The sequence below is a fragment of the Dermochelys coriacea genome, chromosome 5 (genome assembly GCF_009764565.3).
Source record: "Dermochelys coriacea isolate rDerCor1 chromosome 5, rDerCor1.pri.v4, whole genome shotgun sequence".
NCBI lineage: Eukaryota > Metazoa > Chordata > Testudines > Dermochelyidae > Dermochelys > Dermochelys coriacea.
This window is the reverse complement of record NC_050072.1, coordinates 35,445,315-35,464,363: the sequence shown is the minus strand read 5'-3', so window position 1 is coordinate 35,464,363 and position 19,049 is coordinate 35,445,315. Positions and strand designations below refer to the sequence as shown.

General features: G+C 54.9%; 2 protein-coding genes across 2 annotated transcripts; both read left to right on the top strand.

Annotated features, from left to right (window-relative positions):
- The first annotated feature begins 1,793 nt into the window (after positions 1 to 1,793).
- Positions 1,794 to 6,338, top strand: CCNO (cyclin O). The gene is made up of 3 exons (XM_038402024.2): positions 1,794 to 2,162; positions 4,759 to 4,944; positions 5,428 to 6,338. The coding sequence occupies exons 1-3, from the start codon at positions 1,824 to 1,826 to the stop codon at positions 5,905 to 5,907; spliced, it is 1,005 nt and encodes a 334-aa protein (XP_038257952.1). The 5' UTR covers positions 1,794 to 1,823; the 3' UTR covers positions 5,908 to 6,338.
- Positions 6,339 to 9,814: 3,476 nt separating this feature from the next.
- On the top strand, positions 9,815 to 17,683 carry MCIDAS (multiciliate differentiation and DNA synthesis associated cell cycle protein). Its single transcript, XM_038403326.2, has 6 exons — positions 9,815 to 10,016; positions 11,216 to 11,301; positions 15,488 to 15,560; positions 16,014 to 16,222; positions 16,565 to 16,675; positions 16,937 to 17,683. Exons 1-6 carry the CDS (start codon positions 9,815 to 9,817, stop codon positions 17,390 to 17,392), a joined length of 1,137 nt encoding a protein of 378 aa, XP_038259254.1. The 3' UTR covers positions 17,393 to 17,683.
- Positions 17,684 to 19,049: the final 1,366 nt, after the last annotated feature.

Below are 19,049 nucleotides of genomic sequence, written 5' to 3'. Positions count from 1 at the left end.
TGTATAAATCTCTCCTCTGCTTTTTCCACCAAATGCATCCGATGAAGTGAGCTGTAGCTCACGAAAGCTTATGCTCTAATAAATTTGTTAGTCTCTAAGGTGCCACGGGTACTCCTTTTCTTTCTCCATTCGTTGGAGTTATTCATTCACTCCACAGGGGAGCCCTCCTTGCGCGCCTTTCCAGGCCCACAGCAGGCCTGCTCAAATCCCATCAGCCGGGTACCATTGATAGAGCAGCTGCTTGGCATACAAGCCTTAGTCCTGGCTCTCGTTTCAGTTGGTCCCCAAAGAAAGATGCTGCCGTTTCCCTGCTCTGCCCATGGCTCTAATTTGGGAATAACGCGATCCAGCCGGTGTCAGTAAAAAGTAACACCGGTGATATGGAAGATTTTTTCTGGAGATGTGTGTGTCCTGGATATTGCTTCTGTATGGCCTGCAATACGAAGTAACTGAAATATATGAGATCCCCTCGTGCAAATTGGCAACATGCGAACCTGAAAAACGGCCCGACAGAAAGGTGGTAGGCAGAAGACATTTGCCTTAAATCTCTCTATAAGGTAACGCCCTCACATAATTCCACCACTTCCATTCCCCAGTGTTACAACATTTAAATGGGGTTCTCTGGCCAATAAAAGGTTGAATGAAATAGCCAGTGGGTTTTAATCAAAAATGCAGAAAATGTGAAGAAACGTTATTTCTGATTATTCAGATTACTACAATTGTAACGGATAGTTGATCGCTTTTATATGTATACAAATGGGATCACCTGGAAATCTGGAATAAAGCTGCTAAGTCGTACAGAGCAAGCCTGGTTGGGTTCCCAGCTGTTAAATTCCCAGGAGTTTTTGTTTGTTTGTTAAAAGAACAGGAGCACTTGGGGCACCTTAGAGACTAACCAATTTATTTGAGCATAAGCTTTCCTGAGCTACAGCTCGCTGCATCAATCATTCCCTTCCGCAACAACACAGCTGGAGAAGTCCACCAACTTCAGCCGCGGGGGTTCAGCAGCCGCTGGCTCTATTTCCCCGCCACTCACGCGCCCGGCCTCGCCACCGCAGGGCGCTGAGGTTTTGCGGAGAGGTCCCGCCGACGCTCTCGATTCCTAAAGCGAGACAAACCCCAGGTCTCGTAACAAATCCCTCCCGGGGCTGCCTGCCCGCGTCTTACAGCTGGGGCAGGGGGGTCATGACTAGGCGGAGCGGGACAGGGGAAAGCTCCTCACTCTCATCTAACTCATTCGATAGTTGGCGCCGTCCTTGGCGACTCGTTGTCGCCGATCCCACCGTGCCCACGGAAGTCACGGGCAAAACTCACGGACTTCAGTGGGCGCAGGCCCGCCGTGGTAAACCCAGCCCCAGCAGCCGTAGTCCTGCGTCCAGCCGGCTGCACAGCGTTTGTCACCCAGAACGGTCACTGCCGTCCTGGCCCCATCGTCAGTGCCACAGCCTGGCCCACTCGTTGCCCAGGGGATTTAGGCGCTTCGATCGCGGAGGGCTGAGACGTGTCCTCGCCAGGCCTTTCCCCCCCGTAGGCTGCAAGCGAACCGCGGCGGGCTGGTTCCTAGCGCCCAGTGGCGCTGCCGGCGAGGCCGCTCGCTCGGCCTGGTGCCGGCACCCTCGCGCTGCTGGCGGGGGGGCAGCGCTGCCCCGTTGCCCCAGCGCCTGGCCCCGCCTCGGCTTGCGGGGCGATGGGGCGCAGCGGCGCCGGCGGCCGAGCGGGTCTTTAGCCGGGAAAGCTCCGCGGGTGATGTCAGCAGCAGGGGCTGGGCGGCTGCTAAATAGGCGGGCGCGGCGGCAGCCGCCTCACACGGGCCGGGCGGCGCCATGGTCACGCACCCGCTGAGCCGCGAGCGCCCCGGCCGGCCGCGCAGCCCCCGCAGCAAACGGCGGCGGCAGGCGGGCGCGACCCCCGGGGAGCGGGCTCAGCCCCTCCGCCGCGACCTCGGCCTCCGGGCGCCGGTGAAGAAGAGCAAGTGCCCGAGCTGCCCGCGGGAGCTGCCGCTGCAGGGCGGCGCCGCGGGGCTCAGCCCCCCCGGCAGCCCCGAGCCCGCCGCCCGGCTAGAGCTGCAGGCCTTCCGCGACTACGGGGCCAGCTGGTACCGCTTCCGCAAGGGGCTGGAGGGCAAGTTCCACCCGCGCGAGCCTCTGGCCCAGCAGCCGCAGGTAGGACAGCGCAGCCCGCGGCTCCCCAGGGGCCCCGCCCGGCCCGGCCCGGGACACCCCACGGGCCCCCCCCCCGCCGCCCGGCCCGGCCCGGGACACCCCCCGCCGCCCGGCCCGGCCCGGGACACCCCCCGCCGGCCCGGCCCGGCCCGGGCCCCCCCCCGCCACCCCCCGCCGCCCGGCCCGGCCCGGCCCGGGACACCCCACGGGCCCCCCCCCGCCGCCCGGCCCGGCCCGGCCCGGGACACCCCCGGGCCCCCCCGCCGCCCGGCCCGGCCCGGCCCGGGACACCCCACGGGCCCCCCCCCGCCGCCCGGCCCGGCCCCCGGCCCGGGACACCCCACGGCCCCCCCCCGCCGCCCGGCCCGGCCCCGGCCCGGGACACCCCCGCCACCCCCCCGCCGCCCGGCCCGGCCCGGCCCGGGACACCCCCGCCCGCCCGGCCCGGCCGGCCCGGGACACCCCCCGCCGCCCGGCCCGGCCGGCCCGGGACACCCCCCGCCGCCCGGCCCGGCCCGGCCCGGGACACCCCCCGCCGCCGGCCCGGCCCGGCCCGGCCCGGCCCGGGACACCCCCCGCCGCCCGGCCCGGCCCGGCCCGGCCCGCCCGGGACCCCCCGCCCTCCCCGCCGGCCCGGCCCGGCCCGGCCCGGCCCGGGACCCCCCCCGCCGCGCCGGCCCGGCCCGGCCGGGCCCCACCCCCCGCCGCCCGCCGGCCGGCCGCGGCCGGGACCCCCCGCCGCCCGGCCCGGCCCGGCCGGCCCGGGCCCCCCCCGCCCCGCCCGGCCCGGCCGGCCCGGCCCGGCCCGGGCCCCACCCCCCCCCCCGCCCGGCCCGGCCCGGCCCGGCCGGGACCCCACGGGCCCCCCCCCGCCGCCCGGCGCCGGCCCGGCCCGGCCGGACACCCACGGGCCCCCCCCCGCCGCCCGCCCGGCCCGGCCCGGCCCGGGACACCCCACGGCCCCCCCCGCCGCCCGGCCCCGGCCGGCCCGGCCCGGGACCCCACGGCCCCCCCCGCAGCCCGGCCCGGCCGGCCCGGCCCGGGGACACCCCACGGCCCCCCCCCCGCCCGGCCCGGCCCGCCCGGCCCGGGACACCCCACGGGCCCCCCCCGCCGCCCCCGGCCCGGCCCGGCCCGGCCCGGGACACCCCACGGCCCCCCCCCCGCCGCCGCCCGGCCGGCCCGGCCCGGGACACCCCACGGGCCCCCCCCCCCCGCCGCCCGCCCGGCCGGCCCGGCACCCACGGCCCCCCCCCGCCCCCCGCCCGGCCCGGCCCGGCCCGGACACCCCACGGCCCCCCCGCCGCCCCCGGCCCGGCCCGGGACACCCCACGGGCCCCCCCCCGCCCGCCCGGCCCGGCCCGGCCCGGGACACCCCACGGGCCCCCCCCCCGCCCGCCCGGCCCGGGCCACCCCACGGGCCCCCCCCCGCCGCCCGGCCCGGCCCGGCCCGGCCCGGGACACCCCACGGGCCCCCCCCCGCCGCCCGGCCCGGCCCGGCCCGGCCCGGGACACCCCACGGGCCCCCCCCCGCCGCCCGGCCCGGCCCGGCCCGGCCCGGGACACCCCACGGGCCCCCCCCGCCGCCCGGCCCGGCCCGGCCCGGCCCGGGACACCCCACGGCCCCCCCCCCGCCGCCCGGCCCGGCCCGGCCCGGCCCGGGACACCCCACGGCCCCCCCCGCCGCCCGGCCCGGCCCGGCCCGGCCCGGGACACCCCACGGGCCCCCCCCCGCCGCCCGGCCCGGCCCGGCCCGGGACACCCCACGGGCCCCCCCCGCCGCCCGGCCCGGGCCACCCCACGGGCTGTGCTCTCCGCGTTCCGCAGAGCCCGGTCTGAAGCAGGCCGATCCGGGGCATTCATGCCGCGTGCTGTACGCAACACAGGACTCCCCACAGCCACGTCCAGGCCATATCACCGCACCCCCCCCCGCCGTCGCTCTCTCCGCACACGCGGAAACGCTCACGGACACCAGCCGTCGCCTCTCTTGTCCTCCCCCCGCGTGCTGTCGGTCACGTGCCCCGGGATCCCTCGCTGTGCCCTACGCGCGTCCCTCCGGCTCTGGGCGCAGCACCGACTCCTGCTGCCCCCGGGACACGCTCCTGTGGCGCTGCACCGTCCCGCGTGCCCTGCCCTCCTCTCCTTCCAGTCTCCCGCACCTGCATCGCACGAGCCCGCGGGCACACGCCTGCCAGTGTCCCTTCCTCGCACGCGCTCTCTCCGAGCTCCGCACGCGCGTCCTTGTTTAGCCTGGACAGTATATACCCGGCCAGGCGGCGCTGGCTTTTGCCTACGTCCCGCTCCCCGGCTCGCTTCAGTGCACATTGTATGTTGCCTCGTGATCTATTGCATGTGCCCAGATCCTTATCCTGACTAAACAGTCAGGCTATAGCAGTACAATGAAGAGCCCTGCTCGTGGCCACGGGGAGGAAGAGGGAGTAATAACGCCTCATAGCACTGTCTGGCCACTTGAAATCCTTCAGCGTTATGGCTTAGCTGTCCGGACGGTATGCAGGACCATCGTAGCCTAGTCTGCGGCCATTCCCACCTGGCAGAGGTGTCATGTGGCCCTACTGAGCTCTTCTCTTTCCTGCAGCTGACGGCGGAGGCCCGGTGTAAGTTGATCAGCTGGCTGATCCCGGTGCACCGGCACTTCGGCTTCTCCTTCGAGTCCCTGTGCCTGGCAGTGAATACCCTGGACCGATTCCTCACCACCACCCCAGTGGCTGCCGACTGCTTCCAGCTGCTGGGAGTCACTGCCCTCTTCATCGCGTGCAAACAGGTACTAGGCATGACCCGCGGGCGGCGGGGGCCCCTTTCTCTTGGGTGCACATGACGGGCACGTCAGGCCCGGTCGGGGAAGAGAGGAGGAGCGCAGGACAAACGCTTCCCTTGTCCTAACTCGAGAGGTGAGCTGAGCTCTGTGAACAAGGCTGATGCCACAAGAGATCTCTGGGGAAACCGCTCAGGCGCGTAACCCTGCTGGAGTCGCGCAAGTGCCTCTGCTTTTGAAGAAGGCTTCACGCCCACAGCGCTGGGTTTGTGTCATTGCACTGCGCGGGGAAGCGCGGCGCTTGGGCAGTGGCAGTTTAGCTCTCTGATGCTGTGGCCTGCCTGCAGCTGATGCTCTGCAAGGCCGGCCTCGTGCTCAGAGCCGCCTTCTGCCTGTGTGGAGCGGGTTGCTCCCTGCCTGTGTAGCAATGGTGTATTTGTTGCCCGGGCTCTGCTTGCACTGCAGGGATGTTTCTGCTGGCGTGTCTTGCAGGTGGAAGTGCATCCGCCCAGAGTGAAGCAGCTCCTCGCTCTTTGCTGCGACGTCTTCTCCCGTCAGCAGCTCTGCAACCTGGAATGCATCATCCTAAGCAAACTACACTTCAACCTGGGGGCACCGACCATCAACTTCTTCTTGGAGCACTTCACCCACATGCGTGTGGAGTCCTGCCAGGCAGATGCCAGGGAGGCAAACAATGCCAAAGCTCTGGCCAAAGGGATGGCCGAACTTAGCATGGCCGACTATGCTTTTAACAAATATACCCCCTCCCTTCTGGCCATTTGCTCCCTGGGACTGGCAGACCAGATGTTGCACCACCAAAACCCACTGGACTTGCATATAAGTGGCTACCCGGGGCGGATTTTACAGGACTGCACGGACAAACTGCATTTACTGGTGTCTTTAAACGGAGATTCTTTACCACAGGTACTACCCCTGGAGATTTCTGAAAAGTGCCTGCAGCTGGGAAGTTAAGCTAACTGAGCCAACACACTTGAAATCCTTTTATGGCATCTGAAGCAGCTGTGAATTTTCAGAGCAATGTGGTTCCTTTTCATCAATGCATTGTATTTTTATAAACTATGAATTACTATACCTCTAAAGATGACAGTATTGGCCTCATTCTCTTGCTTAGTTGACTAATCAATGTATTATATTTGTATTTGAACTCTACAGTGTTGGTTTAGAGTTTTGATGTATGACAGTTACATCACAATTTGCACATTTCATTACTGTACGTTAATTGCACTGACATATCTACATTCATTGTATAAATAGTGTATATAATCCAAGTACTGTACAGTTTAATTATTTAGAAAATGGCTCCCTAAGCACACCTTAACAGCAGCCAGGGGAAGAATAAAAGTACTGTATAAGCATTTCTTAATAAACGTTTCGTCACTGTTTGATGATGGTCTGTTTCTTTCCGATTTTGTACATATTCCACAGAGGAAATTAATTGCTAAAGAATTAACAACTATGACAGGTCTTAAAAAATACCAACCGGTAGAAAATAATGGTGCATTATTGTATTATTTTTCCATTAAAAATACATTTGCATCTTCTTGCTTATATTCCACATCTGAAAAATTAGATGATGTAGCACAATGAATGAGCCCCATCCTCACGCCCCACAAGTACGTTCATAGGGGTACCATTCCCCCCTTTTTCCCTGGGCGGTGCAAGTTCATAATATGGGAGCACAAAGTATCCCTGACTCTCTTATTGCCTGGGTACATCCAGCTCCAGGTATGCTAGGGGCACTTTCTGGCTGAGGGTACCAATTCAGCAGCCTCTCACTGCCATAGGTCCATTGGGGGAAATGGCTCACTTCTGGCTCCACAGAGATTGTGAAAAGAACAGCAAGACACAGCGATGTGGACCGTATTAATGACACTGCCATCTAAATGGGTTGTAGATATCTCCAATGGGCTTTCAATCTGCCAAAGCACATTCAACAACCATTCTACACTGTCTGGGAGTGTAATTAAACAGTCTTTTGTCAGGGCCTCTGAAATCATGGTACTGTTTGATAAGCCAAGACAAAAGGGGAAATGCAGGGTTCCCAAGAATAATGGTGGGGATAGTAACTCAATTTATGACAATGTCATTTGGTGGGACTAGTGACCAAACCTGTCCATGGATGTAGGTGCCCGATCAGCAAAAAATAATTGCATTGTGAACTTTTCCAGTGTATCCCACACCGACACTCATAAATTGACCTCTGTGGTCCACAAGGGCTTGTATAACAATGGAATATTACCCTTTGCGGGTACTCGTGCTCATTGAGGAGGGCAAACTATGGGCACCCGAGTCCCATCAAGGGCCCTGGTGCAGTTTGGAAATCCCATTCTCTGACAGTCAGCACACCAAACTGGTTTGCAGTAGACCTGTTGCAGTCTGGGGTAGCCAGCTTTCAGACAGCAACAACAATCTGCTTCAGGACAGGCAAGGCACATGTATCTTTACTCTGTAGGGTTGGGGCATGCTGCTCACAAAGCTCCAGAAATGTAGCTTTCTTTGTGCAAAAAAATTCTGGATCCACTGTTGATCATCCCAGGTCTGCATGACTGTGTGATCCCACCAATCTGTGCTTGTGGCCTTGCATCAGAAGCACCAGTCTGTGGGGGGGTGAGAGAGGGGCATCAGCAGCTATATTGAGTGTCATAAGCAGCATCAGCCAGTTCAAGTCTGCCATGCCTGTGTTCTCCTCCTCCTGCTCCATTATAAGCTCTGTCAGGTGCCTTAGGTGGGTCAGAAAATGCCCTCAGAATGTCCACCAGCGCTCATGGAAGCTCTGCCCATTTCCTGACACAGGAGGGAAAGCGCTGTGCAAGCAAGAGATGTTCTTGAAAAGGTGCCTCCCCCGTGTCACTGCCTCTGGTAGCTGGGAGTACGCAGACCAAAATGACTCCTTGGCAGGCTGTGTTGGTGGGCTGTTCAAACATCCCGAAACCTGCACCATGGACAGACAAATTTCCCCACTGTGCACCACAGTCCAAGGGTGAGAGTGGTCACATTGTGCAAAGGAGTCTGTGCTACAGCTGGTTTGACTCAGGTCTGTGTGCCGCAATGTACATAGTAGAGCCCCGGGTTCAAACCCTGGGGTTAGAAAAATCTTAATTTAGGATTAATCAGTGTGGATGCTCAAGCTCTGGGTTCTCTAACCCATGGTCGGTTGACTCATGTCCCACTAACCCTGGGTTTACGTTGCAGTGTAGACATTACCCTCAGACATCATTGTTTCTCCTTCTTTATTCTGCTGTCACCCTAGTTTTAAAAAATGTTTTTGATTGGTCCTGACCCTAAAATGTCATGAATGTACTGAAGCATAAATGGACAAAAACAGGGCCCAGCAAAGTCAAACCTATAGCTTGATTTTGGAAATGCAGTATCCAGCAGATACAGTTTTAGATAAGGACCTAAAATGCTACTAGGAGAGATCCAAATGTTTCAGTCTCTTAAGGCACCCTTATCTGATGCACTTGTAATGTTAGGAGACTAGAAAGACCACCTTTGTAGAGTGCAAGGCATTTAAATGTGTCACAGTCATTTTAAAACGTATATTAACACACCCAAACAGGCTTGTTTGCATTTATTTCTCACTGTAATGTACAGTGTTCTCAAGTAACAGATGGTTTGAAAAACCTCACCACCTGCTTTTTTCTAGGGCCTGCTCCTATTCTGTAGGTCATTGTGGGGGGCACTAGTTATTCATTATTATTATTATAATATGGTCTTAGGAATCTCTGTCATGGACCAGGACCCCATTGTGCTAGGCCCTGTACAAACACAGTTGCTACCTGTCTTCTCTTTAAACTGTGAGCCACCCGCTAGCAGGTCCAGATTGTGCGTTTTGCAAGACATCATATGCCTATCCATCATTACAGCTAGTTGTGCTGATCTCTTTGTACACAGGGTATTGCTGAAGTTTGTGCTACAGCTTTCAGAAAACACGGTCTTTTACAGATACTGGTGATTAGTGTTAGCACTTACACACAAGCATGTATGTACACAGCACTCTGCAGACCAGAAAAAAAAAAAACAGTCAGGTGGATACAATCTACATGAGGGGGATAATGCAAAGAATAGAGACTAGGAGCCTTGGATTTAAAATGCCTCTGGACCACGCACTAGACAATGTAATATAGGGGGGTATCCTGCTTTGGTAGAGGGATCGTCTGGAGGAACTAACGAGGTTTCACCTCTGATGTTCATGATTCTGGAGTAGTTACATCTTTTTGCTCCTTTTCCTCAGAGTCATGTTTTTAATAACTGCACCTATTGCATGCTGGTGTCCTGCATGGGGAGGTCTCTAGCTATGGCCCCGGCGAGTTCTCCTATCGCCCATCACCGTGCTGTTTGAGCCCTAAGCCCGTGACTCCCCAGCTCTTTGCTGCACCGCGGGGCTGTGCGCCCCGACAGAGCCCTGGCGCGCTGGAGCCAGAGAGTCCAGCCGAACAGGTTCTGGGTCGGGGCTGGGCTAAGCCGGTTGGATACGACCCTGTGCCGGCGCCAATGTGCGCTGCAAGGGCGCAAAGCGGCCGCTGCTGCAGGAGCCGGGCCATGCCCTGTTGCCAGGTCGACTGTTAGCGCCTCTGCAGGGCGCAGATTGTGCCAAGGCGAAGGCGCCACCTCTGGCGCTCACTCCGCAGCCAGCCCCGCCCCCGCTCTCCAGTCACCCCCCTCTCCGCTCCCCCTGGACCCGCTGCCCTGGAGACCGGTCGGGGCCCCTCCAACGGTGTCAAAACCCGCCCCGTAACGGCCATGTGCAGCCGCTGGGCCGGGCGCTGGACGGGCTCGCCGGCAGAGAGCGGGGCGGAGAGAGCCGCTGGGTCCCAAAAGCCAGAGCTCAGCTAAGACCCCGGGTCCAGCCTGCGCCATGCGGAACCGCAGCGGCCGGAAAGCCTTCGACAGCATCTGTCCCAACAGGGTGGGTGACCTGGGCAGCCGGCTCGGCAAGAAGGCAGCCAAACTCGAGAGGAAGGTGCGTCTGGGAGACGCTCCCGCGCCGCGGAACAGCTTTGCCAGCGCCGCTCCGGTGGCAGTTCACAGCGACCAGCCGCCCGACACGGTAGAGCTCGGTGAGTTGTGGGGACTGTGAATGTGAACTGGTCGAAACCCCTTCCCGCTTTGTCTGAAAGCAGGAGTCCCCGGGCTTGCTCCTAGCCTCTCCTGGCCACCCGTCTGGGCAAGAGCCAGGGCAAGGGCGGAAAGTGAGCGACGAAGGGGCTGCTGCGCTCCCCTGCACCTGTCACCTCCAACGAGCATTGTTGTAAATGTCTGTTTCTCTCTCCCGCCCTCAGCATTTGCCACCTTCAACGAACATTGCTATAAATGTCTGTTTCTCTCTCCCCCCCAGCACTTGTCACCTCCAACGAGCATTGTTGTAAATGTCTGTTTCTCTCTCTCCCCCCAGCACTTGTCACCTCCAACGAGCATTGTTGTAAATGTCTGTTTCTCTCTCCCCCCCAGCACTTGCCACCTCCAACGAGCATTGTTGTAAATGTCTGTTTCTCTCTCCCGCCCTCAGCATTTGCCACCTCCAACGAACATTGTTGTAAATGTCTGTTTCTCTCTCTCCCCAGCACTTGCCACCTCCAACGAGCATTGTTGTAAATGTCTGTTTCTCTCTCCCGCCCTCAGCATTTGCCACCTACAACGAACATTGCTATAAATGTCTGTTTCTCTCTCCCCCAGCACTTGCCACTTACAATGAGCATTGTTGTAAATGTCTGTTTCTCTCTCCCCCCCAGCACTTGTCACCTCCAACGAGCATTGTTGTAAATGTCTGTTTCTCTCCCCCCCCCCAGCACTTGCCACTTACAACGAGCATTGTTATAAATATCTGTTTCTCTCCCCCCCAGCACTTGTCACCTACAACGAGCATTGTTGTAAATGTCTGTTTCTCTCTCCCGCCCTCAGCATTTGCCACCTCCAACGAACATTGTTGTAAATGTCTGTTTCTCTCTCTCCCCCCAGCACTTGCCACCTCCAACGAGCATTGTTGTAAATGTCTGTTTCTCTCTCCCGCCCTCAGCATTTGCCACCTACAACGAACATTGCTATAAATGTCTGTTTCTCTCTCCCCCCCAGCACTTGTCACCTCCAACGAGCATTGTTGTAAATGTCTGTTTCTGTCTCCCCCCCAAGCACTTGCCACTTACAATGAGCATTGTTGTAAACGTCTGTTTCTTTCTCCCACCCCCACCCCCGCCCCTCAGCATTTGCCACCTACAACTAGCATTGTTGTAAATGTCTGTTTCTCTTCCCCCCGCCCCAGCACTTGCTGCTATCGACTGGCAAGATTTAGCAGACTGCACCTCGGTCTTTCAGCAGGAGACTTCTAGTGTTGCAGCTGCCCCGCAGGTAACTGAGTCTTCCGCTCCCCAACTGACACCCTCTCGCCTCCCCGGACACCCCCCCACGAGGCTGTCTCTGAGTCTCCCCGCGTTAATTCAGATGCACTTGTTCCTCAACTTCATCTGACGCACGGGCGTTCGCAATGGAAGAAGAGGCATTTCCACGCACGTTCGAGCCGCTTCTCTTACCTCCTTCTTCGCCCTTCTCAGGCAAGCTGCGGTTAACCAGCCTTTAAATGAACGGGCAGGTAGCCTGCTACTTGCTATATCCAATCCGTTCAGAAATACGTGATGGGTGGGGTTTGTAAACTCCAGTTGAGAAAAGCTCAAGGCGCCCTGGCATTCTGGTAGATATCAGTGCAAGCGGTGGATGAGTCTCTGAATATACTGAAGTGCTTGCCCTTTAATAGCGCTCCCTTTGGCAGTTCTCCTGCTGACTTCTGGGGCAGTTCATAAGGGTTCAGACGTAGCCATCTTCCCAAAGCACCCCAAGGAGTCCTTGATTCCCTGGCTGCTGCAAAGAGAGGGGAGCTGCTTAATGAGCTCGCTGTGCGTTCCGTTTGGAAGTATCACCTGCAGGTCAGACTTGCCCCGAACAGCAGGCTCTGCACGTACAGCAAGGCGATCCTATGGACAAGCCAACAGGGATCAAGCGATTGCTGCTTTGCAAAGCCAGAGTCAGACAGGACCATCTTCCCCCTGGTTCCAGCTCGGAGCAGGTGCTGCCGGCTTCAGGCTGGGCGTTGGCTCAACTTCATCCCCGGGCTCTCCCATCTGTCCCACCCTCTCCCGTTGTAGCAGGTATGGGCTGATTTAGGGACGACTAGCAGCTGTAGGCTGTGTGGCGAAGACAAAGGACCCAGTGCGGGAACTGGAGAAGGGGGCACTCAGTGCCTGTGTTCTGGAAACAGCTAGCTACTACAGACAGACATTGGTCTCTTTCTTACTCATCCTGGTGCGAATATGCAACAGGCTTTGGAGTATGCTCCAATCAGTGGAAATACTCCCAGTGACACCAGTGAGCATTGGATCTGGCCCCTTCAGGCCCTCTAGAGAGTAAGGCAGAAACCTCTAACACAGCGGTTCTCAAACTTCATTGCGTCGGGACCACCTTCTGACAACAAAAATTACTACACCAACCCACAGCGGGGCCTGAAGTCCGAGCGCACCCGAGCCCCACTGCCCTGGCCGGAGAAGTAAAGCTGAAGCCCAAAGGCTTCTGCCCTGGGTGGGGGCCATGTGACCTTAGCCCCAGGGCCTGGGGCTTGGGGTTCAGGGCCAACACCAGCCTTGGTGACCCCATTAAAATGGGGTTGTGACCCACAGTTTGAGAACCCCTGCTCTAAAAGTAAATGAACCGCCTTGGGTTTCAAAAGGGTCAGCAATCAGCCACTCCTAAGGCTGAGCTGAGACTCTTCCTGAAATGGGATAAGAAATGTATAAATCAGAACAAATACTGACCAGCATTTTGGAAGCAATCCACAGACAGGGCTAGGAGGAACCTCTGCTCTCTATTGTATCTGTTTATTTGTCTTAGAGTTTCTATTTTTAAGTTTACTCCAAGCCATTTAGCCCTGCTAGTTTATGCCACCATCTCCTTCCTCACCTGATTGTCGTGCAGGGTAGGGGGAGGCCCTGTCTCTTGCAATGTTTGTACTACTCCTAGCACAATGGGGATTTGATTGTGATTGGGGCCTCTGGATGCTATTGGAATAATATAATCACACCTAGCTCTTCTAGGGGAGTTTTCATCAGTAGAGCTCAGAGTGTGTTACAGAGGAAGTCAGTAACATTATCCCCATTTTACAGATGGGGAAACCGAGGCACAGGGCAGGGACATGACTTTCCCAAGGTCACCCAGCAGGCCAATAGCAAAGCAAGGAATAGAACCTGGGTCTCCTGAGTCCCAGTCCAGTGCTCTATCTACTAGGCACTAATAAAATGAATGAAAAATCCTACACTACTGTTTCAAAGCTCCCTGCATTACTACACCATTTGAAAAGTTTTGCAGCATGCTCTTTTTTCAAGCTGAGCTGAATTACAGAGCCTGTGTGACTAGGCATTTGGCTCAATAGCGCTTTGCCCCTTTCCTTGTCAAAACACTCCCTTTTGGGGGATTGAAATAAAGATAAAATTACTGGGGTTCACTCCAAAAGTGCGGGAGATCAGAAAAAGATAACTGGTACAGATGTAGGAAAATGGGTTATTGATAGCAGTGCTTGCTCACTGAGAGGGTGAGGGGTGCTGTAGTTATAGTACAGAACCACTAGGAGACAGGAGATGTGAGTTCTAGTCTGTCATTCCCAACTGTGACACAGACGTCTCTTTGCAGGTCACTTACCCTCACTGAGTTGCAGTTCCCCCATCTGTAAAATGGGCACAATTTCTGTCCAAGGCCCACTATATCTCATCTCTCCTTCCTTATGTTGCTCTCTTGAGTGGGGTTATTCTTTATTGTGTATCTTGTGTGAACGGGGCTATTCTGCAGCCGTCATTGTCGGGGCAAAGCTTGCTGAAAGAGAGACACTTTTGCACTGCACCTTAAAAGTGACACATATTGCTTTCATCCTGATCTCCATTTCTAAGGAGGGTCTCCTACCACAAGAGTCTTGTCCCGAGGTCATGTCTTTCTATGTATTTATGATACACCCAATGACTTTGATGTCCAGACCAATAAAGCTAGGCTCTGAGCTTCATTAATAGTAGCATCCCTGTTGATCACAGCTGATGGGTGATGGAAAGGGAGATGGCTTCAAAGATAGCTAGACCCAACCCCATGAAAGATTAGGATGAGGACCTTTACCTGGATCCAGAATCTGAGAATGAGAGCGGAGTGGTATGTCCTGGTTGCTCCGTTTTAGCTAGGAGTCTGGCTGCTGCATGTTTAAAAGATTAATACATAAGATCTGAAACAAAAATGGGAAATGTATACATGAAAGACACATATACAGCTAGCTGTGTCCTCTGCAGTACCAGCTGAATCTGCGAGGGAGGATGCCCCAGAGCACAGGTGGGGCTTGTGTTGTGTCTGGAGCTTTACGTTGTGTAGTGGAGCTGACAAATAGATGGCAGATGGAATGTAGCAAGAAGAAATTTTAAAAAGGTGTAACCACACTGCACACAACCCTCTCTGCCATACCGTTTTGAAAAAAGAAAAGGAGTACTTGTGGCACCTTAGAGACTAACAAATATATTTGAGCATAGGCTTTCCTGAGCTACAGCTCACTTCATCGGATGCATCCGACTAACACGGCTGCTACTCTGAAACAGTTTTGAAAGAACTCGATAGGGAAATTCTCCATATAACATGAGCAGAATGACGGTACACATTTTTTTGCACAATTTTCTTTCCCCTCGGTGTAGACAATACCGGCGTGCAATTGCACACAAGCTAAATTCATGTTTTAAAGGACTGTTATTTGCCAGGATGCTCTTTGTCCACACTGTGCTTCTGTCCACGATCACAGATGTACTGTTCATACAGAATGCTATATGGGGTGCACAAGACAGTGCGTTTTCCTCCATCCGTCCAAAATCGGGAGAAAGAGAGAGAGAAAGAGACTGGAAGAGAGGAGAAGAACTGTGCAGGAATGAAGCGATCCGTAGGAAGGCAGGAGGCTCTCTGTGGACAGACACCTGCCTAGGCGCACAATATCCAAGAGCGAGGTGTGGGAGAAATGCTGTTGTAGCAGAAGTGCCCGGGTTAATCTTTCACTGACTCTGGAGGAATGCCCAGGCTGGCCGAATACAGTTGGCTCGTGTTGCTAACCAATGAGAATAGAATAAGCACCCTATATGGGGGGCCCCGGGGCAGGCAGGCTGTAGCACAACGCGTGCCATCGGGGTTGGCCGCATCCGAGGGACTCGGCAGAGTTGGCCAAAGCCTCTAACGTGGTTAACGGATCAGAGATTTCTCAATTACTAGTCACCTGCCACATTTACCTTTATACTGGTAGAGACACTAAGCGCTGCGCATCAGCTATTACACTGACCATGGCCGTACGAGCTTGCCCTTTCCAGTGTCCAGCTTGGGGGCTAGAGTTCCAGGTATGTGAGTGTGCACACAACAGAGCGTGTGCACACCGACAAGCAAATCGAAGCAGTGCTGGAGACCCGTCATTAGTGTGTGGGCAGATCTGATTGACGAATCTGAATGCACTGATTAACTTGTATGTTTCCTTTACCTGTTTCAGAGCCACTACTTGCAACCTGAACCTGAGTTCGACTTCCAGGAGTTCAGAGATGCTGTCGATAGTTTTATATGTGGCAAGTACTTTTCTTATTGAATATTAACACAATTATTCAGACAGAGCACCGGCTGCCTATGGTCCCCTGGCTTCAAACACTGCATTTTGGTCCCCTCAGGTGCTTTTGTCTTTTTGGGTACCAGTTTAATTTGCTATCAGTTTAGTCATTGGCCATTACATAACTGAATGCACCAGTCTAGCATTCATTAAGACAAGTTTGCACTGACATATTGTTTTTTTTAAAATGTTGTTCCTCCCCACCCCCCAAGAAGATGCAAACGAAATATGCGTGTTTGGTGCATACCAATGGTGTGGTACGTTAGTAGGATGTCCAGACTTGCACGACTGAATTAAATACCAGTTCAGATCTTTACGATTCACTGTAGTAGCAGCAAGAACTTGAGTGTCGGTGTCAGGTCTAGCAACGAACGCGTAAAGAGATATGATCTCACCCTTGTGATTTCCTCCATAGATCCATCCTCCTTAATGCCACCTCCACTGGACACGGCGGATTTCACTTTCCCTCTAGGCGACGGATCAGCCTTTAGCCCTTGTATGCAACGGTCACAAAACAATCCTCTTCCGCACATGAACTTGCAAAACTCCGCGGAACAGTACTGGAAAAATGTGGCAGACCAAAACCAGAAAGCGTTAGGGGATGCACTGGTGGAAAATAATCAGGTATGAAGGTAGAACGAATCATCCTGCTCAGGTATTGCAGAGATTACTCAGACGGGGTTGCCTACGTCCTATATTCCTTCCAAACTAACTGGTGCTGGCTCGATAGCTGAGTAATTCCAGTGTCACATATTGCATACCACTGGCTAGCTCTGTTGGGCAAAGTCGTCTCCTGAACGTTCCCTGGTAACTGATCGATATTGTTTGCAAAGGTAAAGAGGCTAAATCGGTTTGCGTACGGTGTGTGCACACTACAGCTTGTGTGAGCACGCGTGCGAGCTGTAACCTGACTTTCTACGGTAGAGGAAATGTTTGATTTCAAACTGACACCTTGTCGTTCAACAGCTGCACGTGACATTAACCCAAAAGCAGGAAGAGATCACTTCCCTGAAGGAACGAAACGTGCAGCTGAAGGAGCTAGCCAGCCAGGCGAAGCAGCTGGCCTGTGTGCTCGATGTAAGTGCTCCTCCAGGTTTCTTCCCCAAAGCACCGTCCTCGGGGTACAAAAGTGATAACGGCATGAAGCGATTCCTTTCACTGCTCGAGGCTTGCAGCCCTGGGACCCCAAGGGGGCGCCCTGAGGCCGGAAACGCGGAGCCAGAGCCAAAGCTAAGCTCCCATGCGGGTGTATTGCAACTCCCCGGCCCAGGCGATGCGCCCAGTGGGAGCCACGGCGATCGGTTTAAAGCAGCCAGTTGCATTTTGTTTTACCCACAGAAACTGATGATCCACCAGTCCAAGGAGGGGGCCGACGCTTTCCTTCCCAGGAGCTCAGCTAAGAGAAGCCTGGAGCAGCTGTACGCTGCCAGGCAGGAGGACTGCGCAGAAGTGGATGAAATCCTGCGGGAAATCTCCGACACCTGTAACGCGGCGCTGCAGACTATTGATGAGAACAGAGAGGCGAAGCGCCCTCGGCTGCAGGCGGAGGCAGCGGGAGCCCCGGGCAGCCAGAGCCAGGCTATTCACATGTACGGGGCGTTCAGCGGACTGCAGACGTGCAGCAGCCGCAGCGCGGTGGATCTGAGTAACAGCGAGCTGGAGGCAGAAGGTGTGTCTTTCAGGACCTCCATCACAGATCACGGCACGATCCGGACACTAGCTTTCCCCCAGGGAAATGCTTTCACCATCAGGACAGCCACCGGGGGCTACAAGTTTAGATGGGTTCCCAGCTGAGCCAGGAAACGATCAGCTAACTACACTGGCCAAGGTCCCCAATGAAAACTTCGCACTGCCGGCACCTGAACTTAGCACTGTTCCGCCGACCCTAGTCCCCCAAGGTGACTTCCACTTACAGGACGTTGTCTGTCGCAAAAACTGGAAGCACTTTTTTTTAAAAAAGGAAAAGAAGCATTTACCACAATACAGTTGTGGTGTGTTTTTTCTTTTTAAGCCATTGTTGTGACCCTGTCAACTTTTGAGCAGGCTCAGAGAGATACTCTAGATACTTAAAAAGAAAAGGAGGACTTGTGGCACCTTAGAGACTAACCAATTTATTTGAGCATAAGCTTTCGTGAGTGATGCATCCGATGAAGTGAGCTGTAGCTCACGAAAGCTTATGCTCAAATACATTAGTTAGTCTCTAAGGAGCCACAAGTCCTCTTTTTCTTTTTGCGGATACAGATTACCACGGCTGCTGCTCTGAAACCTGTTATTATGCTAGATACTTACAGGGACACTATCCATTTGGATTTTTTAAAAACTCTGTAAATAGTGTGTCCCTTGAAACTTTAAAAAAAATCAAATGTGAATAAGGGGTTCTTTGCTCCCCTGTTGATGGTTACGAGGGTCTTTTCAGCCACCAACTAACTACACAGGGGAAACAGCAAAACTGACTGTACACACAACTAGTCAAATACACCCCTCAAACGAACTGGGGGGGGGAGGGATTTGCCTCAGCAACTTCCGTCAGTTCTAGTGATCGTGGTAGAGCAGGCAGAATATTTTCACACAGAAATGTGACTTCAAGTTGTTGGTGTCCCTTCAAAGACATTATTTATTAGCAGTAGTATTACTGTTGTTGAGATATCTTTGAAAGAAAGATGTTGCCTGGTTTCTCTCGCAGCAATTTTGTTAGAACGAATGTGAGGTTATAAAATAATGATTTTCGATAGCGTCTTTGGAAAGGCACACACTCTTGGAAGATTATTAAGCATACTACACTTTACTATTACTGGAATTTTAAATCCGGGAAGTTTACAAGATCACATTTTAGAGACTGTCTTGTATCCAATTATAGCTCACGAAAGCTTATGCTCTAATAAATTTGTTAGTCTCTAAGATGCCACAAGTACTCCTTTTCTTTTTGCGAATACAGACTAACACGGCTGCTACTCTGAATCTTGTATCCAATTGTAAATGTATTTTTACACCTACTGTGAGCACTAAATGGTTTTGTACATTAAATTACAATGGATTTTTAAAAATAATTTCAAGTAAACATTGTTTTGCCTGAGGCATGTTCATTTACTTTGGTCTGTGAAAAAATAACAGCGTGTTCAATAACCGTAGAAGAAGAATATCTTTCTTACCGGAACTTGTTCTGATAAAGCAGACAGCCTTAGGAAAAAGAGACACTGCCTGTGAACATGCAATAGAAATTCTGTCTGGTAAAGAGAAGTGCAAATAGCAAAGTCAAAGGTTGAACTGATACCTTTAAATTGCAGGTACCTGTTGAAAGTTGTGTGGTTAGCTTGTGAACCGAACATTATAATTAATATGTCATATAAGAAGTTTCCATTTCTATGGTACATAAGAGAATGAAGATCACAAACAGGGACTCCTTTGCACATTCACTGGTCCCTCTACAGCATGGCTTAGCTGAGATTTTAAA

Excerpts from the sequence above, each read along its gene's own strand:
- MCIDAS (XM_038403326.2), top strand. The coding sequence starts at position 9,815 with ATGCGGAACCGCAGCGGCCGGAAAGCCTTCGACAGCATCTGTCCCAAC. Across the intron at positions 10,017-11,215 it reads GCCCGACACGGTAGAGCTCG|CACTTGCTGCTATCGACTGG; the intron begins GTGAGTTGTGGG and ends CCCCCGCCCCAG. Across the intron at positions 15,561-16,013 it reads TGTCGATAGTTTTATATGTG|ATCCATCCTCCTTAATGCCA; the intron begins GCAAGTACTTTT and ends TTTCCTCCATAG.
- CCNO (XM_038402024.2), top strand. The coding sequence starts at position 1,824 with ATGGTCACGCACCCGCTGAGCCGCGAGCGCCCCGGCCGGCCGCGCAGC. Across the intron at positions 2,163-4,758 it reads CTCTGGCCCAGCAGCCGCAG|CTGACGGCGGAGGCCCGGTG; the intron begins GTAGGACAGCGC and ends TCTTTCCTGCAG. Across the intron at positions 4,945-5,427 it reads TCTTCATCGCGTGCAAACAG|GTGGAAGTGCATCCGCCCAG; the intron begins GTACTAGGCATG and ends CGTGTCTTGCAG.